At 43.0% G+C, this 12514-nt stretch overlaps 6 protein-coding genes across 6 annotated transcripts; 3 read left to right on the top strand and 3 right to left on the bottom strand.

Moving 5' to 3' along the window:
* Nucleotides 1-37: 37 nt before the first annotated feature.
* MONOS_17684 (uncharacterized protein) lies at nt 38-2093 on the bottom strand (the record flags this gene model as incomplete). The annotated part of the gene is made up of 4 exons (XM_067870627.1): nt 38-616; nt 748-1522; nt 1630-1926; nt 2086-2093. The coding sequence occupies 4 exons, from the start codon at nt 2091-2093 to the stop codon at nt 38-40; spliced, it is 1659 nt and encodes a 552-aa protein (XP_067726443.1).
* Nucleotides 2094-3317: 1224 nt separating this feature from the next.
* On the top strand, nt 3318-3521 carry MONOS_7861 (uncharacterized protein; the record flags this gene model as incomplete). Its single annotated transcript, XM_067878220.1, has 1 exon — nt 3318-3521. One exon carries the CDS (start codon nt 3318-3320, stop codon nt 3519-3521), a length of 204 nt encoding a protein of 67 aa, XP_067726442.1.
* Nucleotides 3522-3954: 433 nt separating this feature from the next.
* Nucleotides 3955-4558, top strand: MONOS_17683 (uncharacterized protein; the record flags this gene model as incomplete). Its single annotated transcript, XM_067870626.1, has 3 exons — nt 3955-4003; nt 4075-4318; nt 4408-4558. 3 exons carry the CDS (start codon nt 3955-3957, stop codon nt 4556-4558), a joined length of 444 nt encoding a protein of 147 aa, XP_067726441.1.
* A 1031-nt stretch (nt 4559-5589) lies between these two features.
* MONOS_7860 (putative DDE superfamily endonuclease f) lies at nt 5590-6432 on the top strand (the record flags this gene model as incomplete). The annotated part of the gene is made up of 1 exon (XM_067878219.1): nt 5590-6432. The coding sequence occupies one exon, from the start codon at nt 5590-5592 to the stop codon at nt 6430-6432; it is 843 nt and encodes a 280-aa protein (XP_067726440.1).
* A 2502-nt stretch (nt 6433-8934) lies between these two features.
* On the bottom strand, nt 8935-10967 carry MONOS_7863 (uncharacterized protein; the record flags this gene model as incomplete). The annotated part of the gene is made up of 3 exons (XM_067878222.1): nt 8935-9307; nt 10025-10894; nt 10954-10967. 3 exons carry the CDS (start codon nt 10965-10967, stop codon nt 8935-8937), a joined length of 1257 nt encoding a protein of 418 aa, XP_067726439.1.
* Nucleotides 10968-11674: 707 nt separating this feature from the next.
* On the bottom strand, nt 11675-12082 carry MONOS_7862 (uncharacterized protein; the record flags this gene model as incomplete). The annotated part of the gene is made up of 1 exon (XM_067878221.1): nt 11675-12082. One exon carries the CDS (start codon nt 12080-12082, stop codon nt 11675-11677), a length of 408 nt encoding a protein of 135 aa, XP_067726438.1.
* Between the last annotated feature and the right edge of the window lie 432 nt (nt 12083-12514).

The following is a 12514-nucleotide window of genomic DNA, read 5'->3' as shown; positions in this document are numbered from 1 at the left end:
GGTTTGTGACTGAAAGATTTGAGGGGTTAAGATGCTGCTAAGCCAGCTGGTTGACGGAAGAGCTGAGGGAAGGAAGCTGAGGAGGTGGAGGAGGAGATAAAGATGAGCGCGCTCTTGCAGGAACAGACAATCTCCCATCATCTGAAGGCACTTTGTCTCCCAACAATGTATCTCCATCCTCATTTTCATCTCTGTTGAAAGCTGCCTTTGAGATTAGTTGAGAAGCAGAAGAGCACGCCTTCGGTTCTGATCCATGTGCCACATTCATCCCACCAACAGCTACACCTTCCAAAATCTCACTCAGCGCCTGCACGAAGCTCACCACAGCTGCTGCTGACATCCCCACCGATGCGACTTTTCCGTCTGATGAAGCAGCACTTGCCATTCTGAGCACACATCTCCTTGCCATGCTGAACACGTGGCCCCGTCTGTGCACGGCTGTGATGCGCGTTTCCATCGACTGCCCACATCGCTCAAAAGACGCCTTTACAGTCACTTGCTGCCTGGGCGTGGCGTACGAGGTGAGCTGCTCAATTACAAACGGGCGCCCAAAGTCGACAAGAGGAGGATGAAGAGTGAGGAGATAAGTGAGATGAGATGAGTTGAATGCAGAATGCTTAGCAAATGAGGAAGAGGAATAAGGTGAAAGCTGTGCGGTTGTTGGAAGTGGGCGGAGGAGAGATCAGAAGTGTAGTTTTCTTCACTTGAAGAAGAGGGAGGCTTTGTGGATGTGTTCGGATGCATCACAAAAGTCGTTGCTCTTTCTAATTGCACTTTCAAAGTGGAGGAAGAGAAAAGAAGAGGTGGTGTATTGTCAGATGGAGCGTTGGTTAATTTTGATGTGGAACTTGAACGAGAAGGAGCCGCGCCTGTCGAAGAAGAGGAGGAGGATGAGGTGGTGGAGGAAGATGATGAGAAAGTGGAAGTATCATTCACAAAGAACTGTGCAGGCGGAGCAGCAGACACAGCCGTCTGAAGGATGTATATTTTGCTTATGTTGTCTGTGTACTGCTCATCCCACTTGCAAAAGGAAGGAACAGTACCAAAGCGATGCAGCCAGTGGAAGCAGTCACTGCTGGGCACATTGCCAACACTGGAAAGGCAGTTTTCGTCTAATCCCACACACTCGATCACCACAAGAAGCGAGTCTTCTGGCAGAAAAGCGCGCGTGATAATGGGCGGGTCGAACAGGCACAGGTGCAGAAGCAGCTGGTTCAGCTCGAATGGAGGAAGCTCTTCCACAACAGTGTAAACTGATGGATCAACCACAGGCGCACTGAAAAGAGCTCTCAGATTGGCACACAACATGTCTCTCTCCATCGCATCTGCGCCCAGCCCACTTCGCTTCTTCATTATTGAAAATGAAGTTTCGGTTGAGTTCGAACGAGAGTGTTGCCTCTCATTCCCTGTTCCGTTGTTGCTGCTATTCTGACTCTGATTGGCTTCCCTCCTCTGAGTGCCATCATGTGACGTCAGATTGTCGATAAGTGTGATCTGCCCGCTGCATCCATCTCCGTCCCACCTCACTCCACGTGGAAAGGAGGAGACAGTCATCGCAGTGGGAACATTGGAGAGAGGAAGAGAGCACATGAGGAGTGTCTGCCTGTTTGTGGGAGAATACACGCAGACTGCTGTGTGTCGCGTATGGATGCGAATGCTGCCTGTGACTGTGTTGCCATCACAGAGAAGGAGGACATCCCAATGCCCATTGTTGATAGCCCCATTGCTGCTGCTGATACTACCCCCATCATCCCCATCCCTTTCTGATCATTCGCCTGTTGAGTAGACACAACAGCTGCTTTGCGGAATCCGTTAATCCCATTCTTGTCTGCCACAAACAGAAAGCCGCCGATTGTTCCTTGAAGCGGCCTCTGCTGCTCAGAAGACACGATTATCTCGTTGGATGGATCAGCAAATGGATTGATGCTTATCTCACATAAAGAATTGTTTCTTCCTGTTTGATTCTTATTTGTTTGCTGTGAATTGCAGCTTTGACTGAAAAAGGTGGTATTTGTATGGAAATTTCTTCCTCCACAGACATTGTGTGAGCACACAAAGTCTCAACCATTTGCATCTGAATCGTACACCATCATTTCTGAGTAAATAAACAGTAAAGCTAATAATAGTGAATTTTCATTTCCAATTGCTCTTTTCAGCTCTCCTTCATCCACTGTCGAGAAGAAGTCCTTACTCTCTGCAAAGTCACCTTCTGTGTTGAGAAGAGAGAGCATATCAGGTGGAAGAATGGAATCAGGAAAGTTCCGCTTTTGCGCAGCGCTGATGATGCGGTGCTCGAAGGAGGCTTGTTTTATAGTGTAGGAGAGGAGGAAGAGGGCATCACGGACAGAAGAAATAGAGCGGTGCCGGGAAATGAAGGTGGAATAGAAAGAGGGGAGAAGAGCATAGGGAAAAGAAGGGGGAAGATACATCGTTGTTTGAGGAAGAGATGACGAGGATGATGCAAAAGATGTGGAAGAAGAGGAAGAAGATGAAGGAGAAGTTTACATCACAGGAGCCAGCAATACAGAAGACGATGAAGCCGACTGTGGATAACCCAAAGCACTGCTTTTCCCCACCAGCCTCTTTTGTGCCAAAGAAGTCATTTCCTTGTGGAATGCGAGTGGAGACATGATTGGATTGACTGCATTGACAAGCAGACTGAACACGTTCTGGCGCAGCTGGTGATGAAACCTTCGTTCATCGTCGTCGACGTCAGAGACAATGGGGCTGCGCTGTCTGCCTCGCTGATCTTCCGGATGCGGTGACCACTGAGCATCTAGCCAGTACTGCTGAGCAGCTGAGAGGGCAGCTGGCTGCTGTTTGTGGTGTTCATGCAGTGCTGCTTGGCTGTTTTGTCTGCTCTGCTCTCCTTCTGCTGCGATGCAAAGGAAAGAATTGGAGTGATCAGCAGCTCGATGTCCTTGGTGAGTGGAGAGAGGAGAGGGAAGAGGGCAGACTGGCAGATAATGGGGGAGAAGAGGAGGACAGACTGAGGCAGGGCAGTTGTGGCTGAGGCAGCTGCATATGCACCTGTGTTTTGAGAGCTGTTGGATATACCACACAAGTTTTGAATCTGATGTGAAGAAAAGGTTAGAGCACAAATTGGTATATAAGCATGTGACAATGATGCCTTGAATGATGATGAAGAAGAATAACTTGTTCTAATCTGCACTGCAATGTCCATTATCTGCTAAAAGCGCAGAGAGTGTTGTGATCTTTCATATTGATAATCGAACTGTTTTGTGCGTGCCTTGAACCCAGGACTTCGTGCCTCGTCGACCTCGCTGAGTGTCTCCAGCACTGACACTGTGCCATCGATGCCTTCAATTCTGTCTGAAGGTGTTGGCGGGATTGGCTGCAGCCAACTTTCCGAATTAGAATCGGTGGATCTTCTGAGAGGAGAGGCAGCAGCACGTACAGAAAGAGACTTATGTGCAGAGAGGGGGCTGAGGAAGGCAGAGGGAGAGTCGGGTGAGTTTGATTGTTCAGAAGGTGCGAAGGAAGAGGGGCTTTCATCATAGCCGGTAGGTGGGGTGAGTGAAGAAGAGGAACAGATGGAAGAAGAAGAAGAGGTAGAATATGAACATGAATATGGATGAGAAGGAGACTGTGTTCTTTGGAGTGTTTGTAAGGCAGATAAAGGCGGATGGACGAATGACAAGGAAAGAGCAAAAGATTCAGCGTGAGTAAGAGGCTGATGGATGAATGCATGAGCAAAGAAGTCAGTTACAGCGACTCCTGCAGAGTGAAGAGGAGAGGAGAACGAGGAGCGAAGGAGAGATGAGAAAGGGGAGAGGATGAGCCAGCTGTGCCAGACAGTGTATGTGGATGAGAGGAAGTGGAAAGAAGAGTGAAGAGAGAAGGAGGGGATTATATTGATGAAGGTGTTGGTGGAAGAGAGAGAAGAGGAAGAGGTGGTTGAGGTGAATGGGTTGAGTGAGTGTGAAGGAAGGGATGGAAGAGATGGATGGGATTGAGGAGATGAGATGTTTGAGAAAAGGGTGTTTGAGAAATGGAGGTTGAGGTGGATTTGGAGGTGGGGATGGGATTGATGATGGATATGGAGAGGGGAAGGGGAAGAGGAAGAGGAAATAGAAGGAGAAGGTGAAGGAGAAGGAGAAGAAAAAGAAGATGATGAGGATGAGGATGAGAAAGATGAAGCAGAAAAGGAAAGGGATGGAGAAGGGGAAGGGGAAGGGGAAGATAGGGAAGAAGGAGAAAAAAGGAAAGGCTGGATGAGGGAGATGAATGAGGAGAAAGAGGAGTGGGAGATGGAGAAGGAGGCAGGGATCGGAGAGTGGGGATCTGAGAGGAGACTGTTTGGTGTGGAGAAGAGGAGGAAGGAGAAGATGGCTGGTTGAGGGGTGGCGAGGGAGAAGTTTGTGAGTGCGAGGGAGGCATGGGCAGAGAGGAAAAGTGGAGATTTGGTTGCTGGTTGGACTTGGCAAGTGGAGGAGCAGATGGAGGCAGCGGAGTGGTGTTGGGCAGTGAGGAGTGGACAACCGCCGAGAGAGATGATGTTGAGATCGTTCACGCACAAGGAGGTGTTGATGATTAAGAGATTTGTTATCACACAGGCGAAATAATTGCATCTTGGATTTTCAACTTCTTCGCGAGCACATTTCAGTATTGACTTTTGATTGCTTATAACTGGAAAGAATTCGTAACGGTAAATCAATAAAAACAGTTATATTAGTGAATATTTCACACACTATGAGAATATTTTATTCCAAACTTAATAATGTGTGATAACAATTTAAACTTTAAAAACTTGTTGAATTTTATAAAAACTCATTTGTACATTCTTCCACATGAATTGTGGTGAATAATTACATCTGTTATTTTTGCATTTATTTGGATTCATCGAATAATCGAATGAAAAATATGAAAAAGCAATTATCAAAGAATTAGAAGTTAGTGAATAAAACAAAGAAAAAATGTTACAAACATTCAAATGAACAGTTGAATCATAAGTTGTTTCAAGTCAACTTGTTCATATTAGAAAGAAAAATCACTAAGAACATTTTGCTTCGAACTCAAAATGGGATTTATTTTTGTTTGATCTTTTTTTAATAATTAGAAAGGGAATTATTCCCGGGTATTTGACACGCTAGAACTTAAACGAAATTACTTAATCAATACCCGTTAGCTCAGTCTGAGTCCAATTAGTAGTTCATAAAACCAAAAAGTTAGACTCAAAACCGTTTTGATTGAGTCAAGTCCAATATCATTAATCATGGGATCGTGATCATAAAAAATGGTATCCTTATTAAGGGTATTTTTGTTGACATAATTTTCAACAATTTTTTGAGATGTCTCAAGCTCCACTTTTGGATGTTTTGGAATGTGTTGAAAGAAGAAACGCAATCCCTGAACATTTTGAATCAACGAAAAGAAAAGAAAACTTATCACTTATCGAATGTGCATACAAAGATGTGAAGGACCCATCTCGTGCATTCTTTTGACTCACGGGCTTTGTGCGATCAGAATTTGACATGTTACTAAGGCTGCTTCCAGATGATTCACTTCCTCATCGGGGAAAAACAAAAGCAATTAACACACAGGAAGAGCAATTATTTTTGCTTTTGAATGTTCTCCATCACGGCTCTTGTACCCTCACAAACATCCTTGCCTCAAAAAAAACTCGACTATCAAAGTGCGACTGTTAGACTGCTTCATTCCATTGTGTCTCGTCTTCGAGCGCCTTTGGCCGATCTTTTTCTGTCGTTCCGCAAAGACAGAATAGAGGGCATGAAGGATGTTGGAATAGTGCTTGATTGCACTATGATTCCGACTAATCGGACAGGGGGTCGATTGGAATATGGAAAAAAGTTTTTTAGTGGAAAACACCACATTTACTGTGTCAAGGCAGAAGTGGGTGTTAACCCAAAGGTTGGCACAGCAAGCACCATTAGCGCTATTTACTCAGGCTCCACGCATGACTATGTTATATTCAAAGAGCATTATCCATTGTTTGAATCAAAACTGGAGGGCTCTAAAATTCTAGCTGATTCTGCATATATTGGTGCCAGACCAGACCTTGACGCTATCATAACAAAGCCCGTTGGCACACAGGAGCTTGCTTCCCATCGTGTAATAGTTGAAAGGTTCTTTGGAAGGATGAAAACACTCTTCTCCATCTTTCGCAAACCATGGATATTCGAAATTGATCGAATAGCTGACTATTTTAATGTGGCTTGCTGCCTAACTAATTTTCATATTCTTCATAATCCACTCACTGCGAATGACTCACAAGCAAATTCAAGATTTTTGGATGGAATGATAAGCGATTATCTTCGAAAACAGGAAGCAAAGAGCCTTACAAATGAAAGATACCTAGCCAGATTAAGAAACAAACTTAATCCAAAAGATTCATTAACTCCCACAATTACGTCTTTAACTGCAGAATCAACAAGTTTTTTGAACACTTAAATACCCATATTGCATTTATTTTCTGATTTATTGACTTTTTTTCCTTCTCGTTGCCCATATTAATATTTAATTTTATTTTAGATAGCTCAGATGAGACATACGCAATATTAAAAGCCAAAGAAAGAAGAGAAAATGAACAAGAGAAAGTTATGATCCAAAGAGAGCAGCAGAGATCAGACTTACTGAGTAGGGGAAGGGACGAGCACAACATTCAGCCTCAAAATGCTGATAATTCTTTGTCATGGTTTATCCAAAATCAATGGAAACCTGTTAGCACACTTTTTCCACCTTCATCACAACAGTTTCCTTTAATTCCATCATCTTCCTCATCCGCTTCGTCATCTTCAACACAAAATTCAACCAGAAAACCTAATCAAACACCCCTTCAGTTTTTACTGAATTGTCAACATTAGAACTGTTTTTTATTATTATTTTTCCTCTATTGTTCAGACACCTCAAAAAATTATATAACAATGAACAGTTTTGAAACTTTTCATTTTTTTCTTGTTAAAAATAAAAAAACAATAAATTTCGTCATAGAAAAAACTCTTGTTTTGTTGTTTTCATAAAAAAGCATAACAAACATTATTGATATGAAAATTTTTTTGTGAAAAACACAAAAATCGCAATTAACAATAAATGGAAAGCTTCAGAGTTATATGGGGAAAACATATTCAATCCGTTTTTAAATTACAAAACTCTCACATCTTCAAAAAACGAAAACATTAGAGATAAAAATGTCACAGAATCAGAGTGAAAGATGATAATCAAACACTTCATAAATGTGTCGTTAATAAATTATAATTACTGATTCCAGCGTTTCAAAACTTTGATCATTGTATTTCATAAGAAATTATAAAGATACAAAAAATTATGATCAGATAAAAAACATATTAAAAATTTTCTGAAGATCAAAAAAGATTGACAGAAAACCGTTTTGATAGACTCAAAACGGAAATAAAGGAAAGAATACGAATTAACTAATACAATACGTATTGATAAGATAAATTCAGAAAAGTTCAGCTAGCTAGTGTGTAAAAAATCCGGGACGTGTCATAAACCCGGAACTCGATTATTTTTTATTTTATTTTTTTTTCTGAAGAGTATTTTTAATGTCTTATTAACCAATTGACATGGAAATGCTTTTATTATTAATAAAAAAATTTCAAACATCGCATTGTTTCAAAAAAATTAGAAAATTTTTGAAAAATAAAATAAATAAATTTATTTCTATCTCATTCATTAAAAAATAAACGTTTCAAAATAATAATTTGAATTCCAACTTGATTGAAAATGAAACTTGAAAAATAACATGTATCAAAACAGAAAGAAAAAAAAACAATGATTTAAAACATAAAGCGTATAATTTTTGAAACAATAAACAATTTCTCACCAATCCCTTATAAAAAAACAGTTGAAAATATTCAAATAACATAAATTGTGTACAGAATTTTCACCTAAGGGCAAGAAAAGACTTAGGCTTTTCTTTAATTTTTGATCATTTAAAGCTGATTACAAAAAAGGGCTTGACATCAGATGCAAATGAAGACACTTCATCCAAATTATAAATTAATTCCGATTTGTTCTGATGCTCATCAAATAAATGTCTGTCTTTTTTTCAAACCAAGAAAAAGGCATTACTTGTTGAATGAGTAGCTCTCTCAACTGACAAATGGATAAGATGGACCAAGTGAAGGTACTCATTCGAATTGATAAAAGAATATTGCCAAGTGCAGTACACTTAAAAATTTGGAGTTGACTTGTGTTGAAATTCAGCTTCTACGTCTATTGCTTTTTAAATACAAACAAAAAGATACAAATCCAAAACTTTTAAAAAAAAGAAAGAAAAATCCAACTATGTCTCACATGTTATGCGCACGGAAAGTCACCAGGTTGTATTTAATCTTTAATGTTTGAGAAGAATGAAGATTTGTTTCGCCTGTTCAGAATTGGGCGTCGTTTTATTCTGCAGATGTCCCTTCCTTCCTTGCCTTTGCAGCACGATAGATACTGCTTTTCGTAACAAATCCGTTCTTAAATAAATCTGCATGCCTTGGCTTCTTCGATTCCATTGCATCCAACAATTCAAGCAACATCTCTTCCCTGTTGACTTCATTGATTCCAACAGCATTGTTATCAAGCGTCATTGAATCATTCTCTACTTCGGCAGCCTTCTATCTTGCATCTTCTTGATGATTTTCATTTTCTAAATATTCATCTATTTTTTCCTCATCGCAAAAATAAAGCAAAGGGGGAATATTAACAATAACTTGATTAAGGCTCTTTTATTCGTTTCCATAATAGAAATATCATAACTTTTTTTGAAAGAAAATTTCAATCGATTATTTCGATATTTCAACTTGAAGAAGTGTTCAGGTTTTCTGCATTTTTCTATAAAAAACTTTCACAGATAAATATGATAAATACATTTCATTAAAACAACTTTTCGTTGGAGCATGAAACTGGGTTTGTGACTGAAAGATTTGAGGGGTTAAGATGCTGCTAAGCCAGCTGGTTGACGGAAGAGCTGAGGGAAGGAAGCTGAGGAGGTGGAGGAGGAGATAAAGATGAGCGCGCTCTTGCAGGAACAGACAATCTCCCATCATCTGAAGGCACTTTGTCTCCCAACAATGTATCTCCATCCTCATTTTCATCTCTGTTGAAAGCTGCCTTTGAGATTAGTTGAGAAGCAGAAGAGCACGCCTTCGGTTCTGATCCATGTGCCACATTCATCCCACCAACAGCTACACCTTCCAAAATCTCACTCAGCGCCTGCACGAAGCTCACCACAGCTGCTGCTGACATCCCCACCGATGCGACTTTTCCGTCTGATGAAGCAGCACTTGCCATTCTGAGCACACATCTCCTTGCCATGCTGAACACGTGGCCCCGTCTGTGCACGGCTGTGATGCGCGTTTCCATCGACTGCCCACATCGCTCAAAAGACGCCTTTACAGTCACTTGCTGCCTGGGCGTGGCGTACGAGGTGAGCTGCTCAATTACAAACGGGCGCCCAAAGTCGACAAGAGGAGGATGAAGAGTGAGGAGATAAGTGAGATGAGATGAGTTGAATGCAGAATGCTTAGCAAATGAGGAAGAGGAATAAGGTGAAAGCTGTGCGGTTGTTGGGAGAAGGAGGAGGGAGATACCAGAAGTGTAGTTTTCTTTACTCGAAGAAGATGGAGTCATTGTGGATGTGCTCGGATGCATCACAAAAATGGCTTCTCTCACTGAGGGCACATACAACGTGGAGGAAGAGTTTTGAAGAGGTGGTGTATTGTCAGATGGAGCGTTGGTTAATTTTGATGTGGAACTTGAACGAGAAGGAGCCGCGCCTGTCGAAGAAGAGGAGGAGGATGAGGTGGTGGAGGAAGATGATGAGAAAGTGGAAGTATCATTCACAAAGAACTGTGCAGGCGGAGCAGCAGACACAGCCGTCTGAAGGATGTATATTTTGCTTATGTTGTCTGTGTACTGCTCATCCCACTTGCCAAAGGAAGGAACAGTACCAAAGCGATGCAGCCAGTGGAAGCAGTCACTGCTGGGCACATTGCCAACACTGGAAAGGCAGTTTTCGTCTAATCCCACACACTCGATCACCACAAGAAGCGAGTCTTCTGGCAGAAAAGCGCGCGTGATAATGGGCGGGTCGAACAGGCACAGGTGCAGAAGCAGCTGGTTCAGCTCGAATGGAGGAAGCTCTTCCACAACAGTGTAAACTGATGGATCAACCACAGGCGCACTGAAAAGAGCTCTCAGATTGGCACACAACATGTCTCTCTCCATCGCATCTGCGCCCAGCCCACTTCGCTTCTTCATTATTGAAAATGAAGTTTCGGTTGAGTTCGAACGAGAGTGTTGCCTCTCATTCCCTGTTCCGTTGTTGCTGCTATTCTGACTCTGATTGGCTTCCCTCCTCTGAGTGCCATCATGTGACGTCAGATTGTCGATAAGTGTGATCTGCCCGCTGCATCCATCTCCGTCCCACCTCACTCCACGTGGAAAGGAGGAGACAGTCATCGCAGTGGGAACATTGGAGAGAGGAAGAGGAGCACATGAGGAGTGTCTGCCTGTTTGTGGGAGAATACACGCAGACTGCTGTGTGTCGCGTATGGATGCGAATGCTGCCTGTGACTGTGTTGCCATCACAGAGAAGGAGGACATCCCAATGCCCATTGTTGATAGCCCCATTGCTGCTGCTGATACTACCCCCATCATCCCCATCCCTTTCTGATCATTCGCCTGTTGAGTAGACACAACAGCTGCTTTGCGGAATCCGTTAATCCCATTCTTGTCTGCCACAAACAGAAAGCCGCCGATTGTTCCTTGAAGCGGCCTCTGCTGCTCAGAAGACACGATTATCTCGTTGGATGGATCAGCAAATGGATTGATGCTTATCTCACATAAAGAATTGTTTCTTCCTGTTTGATTCTTATTTGTTTGCTGTGAATTGCAGCTTTGACTGAAAAAGGTGGTATTTGTATGGAAATTTCTTCCTCCACAGACATTGTGTGAGCACACAAAGTCTCAACCATTTGCATCTGAATCGTACACCATCATTTCTGAGTAAATAAACAGTAAAGCTAATAATAGTGAATTTTCATTTCCAATTGCTCTTTTCAGCTCTCCTTCATCCACTGTCGAGAAGAAGTCCTTACTCTCTGCAAAGTCACCTTCTGTGTTGAGAAGAGAGAGCATATCAGGTGGAAGAATGGAATCAGGAAAGTTCCGCTTTTGCGCAGCGCTGATGATGCGGTGCTCGAAGGAGGCTTGTTTTATAGTGTAGGAGAGGAGGAAGAGGGCATCACGGACAGAAGAAATAGAGCGGTGCCGGGAAATGAAGGTGGAATAGAAAGAGGGGAGAAGAGCATAGGGAAAAGAAGGGGGAAGATACATCGTTGTTTGAGGAAGAGATGACGAGGATGATGCAAAAGATGTGGAAGAAGAGGAAGAAGATGAAGGAGAAGTTGGCATAACAGGAGCCAGCAATACAGAAGACGATGAAGCCGACTGTGGATAACCCAAAGCACTGCTTTTCTCTTCCAGCCTTTCTGTGCCAAAGAAGTCATTTCCTTGTGGAATGCGAGTGGAGACATGATTGGATTGACTGCATTGACAAGCAGACTGAACACGTTCTGGCGCAGCTGGTGATGAAACCTTCGTTCATCGTCGTCGACGTCAGAGACAATGGGGCTGCGCTGTCTGCCTCGCTGATCTTCCGGATGCGGTGACCACTGAGCATCTAGCCAGTACTGCTGAGCAGCTGAGAGGGCAGCTGGCTGCTGTTTGTGGTGTTCATGCAGTGCTGCTTGGCTGTTTTGTCTGCTCTGCTCTCCTTCTGCTGCGATGCAAAGGAAAGAATTGGAGTGATCAGCAGCTCGATGTCCTTGGTGAGTGGAGAGAGGAGAGGGAAGAGGGCAGACTGGCAGATAATGGGGGAGAAGAGGAGGACAGACTGAGGCAGGGCAGTTGTGGCTGAGGCAGCTGCATATGCACCTGTGTTTTGAGAGCTGTTGGATATACCACACAAGTTTTGAATCTGATGTGAAGAAAAGGTTAGAGCACAAATTGGTATATAAGCATGTGACAATGATGCCTTGAATGATGATGAAGAAGAATAGCTTGTTCTAATCTGCACTGCAATGTCCATTATCTGCTAAAAGCGCAGAGAGTGTTGTGATCTTTTCATATTGATAATCGAACTGTTTTGTGCGTGCCTTGAACCCAGGACTTCGTGCTTCGTCGATCTCGCTTAGTGTCTCGAGAACAGCCACTGTGCCGTCAATGCCTTCAATTCTGTCTGAAGGTGTTGGCGGGATTGGCTGCAGCCAACTTTCCGAATTAGAATCGGTGGATCTTCTGAGAGGAGAGGCAGCAGCACGTACAGAAAGAGACTTATGTGCAGAGAGGGGGCTGAGGAAGGCAGAGGGAGAGTCGGGTGAGTTTGATTGTTCAGAAGGTGCGAAGGAAGAGGGGCTTTCATCATAGCCGGTAGGTGGGGTGAGTGAAGAAGAGGAACAGATGGAAGAAGAAGAAGAGGTAGAATATGAACATGAATATGGATGAGAAGGAGACTGTGTTC

Source organism: Monocercomonoides exilis, assembly GCF_001643675.1.
Source record: "Monocercomonoides exilis strain PA203 chromosome Unknown scaffold26-1319188, whole genome shotgun sequence".
NCBI lineage: Eukaryota > Preaxostyla > Oxymonadida > Polymastigidae > Monocercomonoides > Monocercomonoides exilis.
Note: the sequence above shows the minus strand (reverse complement) of the source record. Positions and strands in the feature narration are given on the sequence as shown.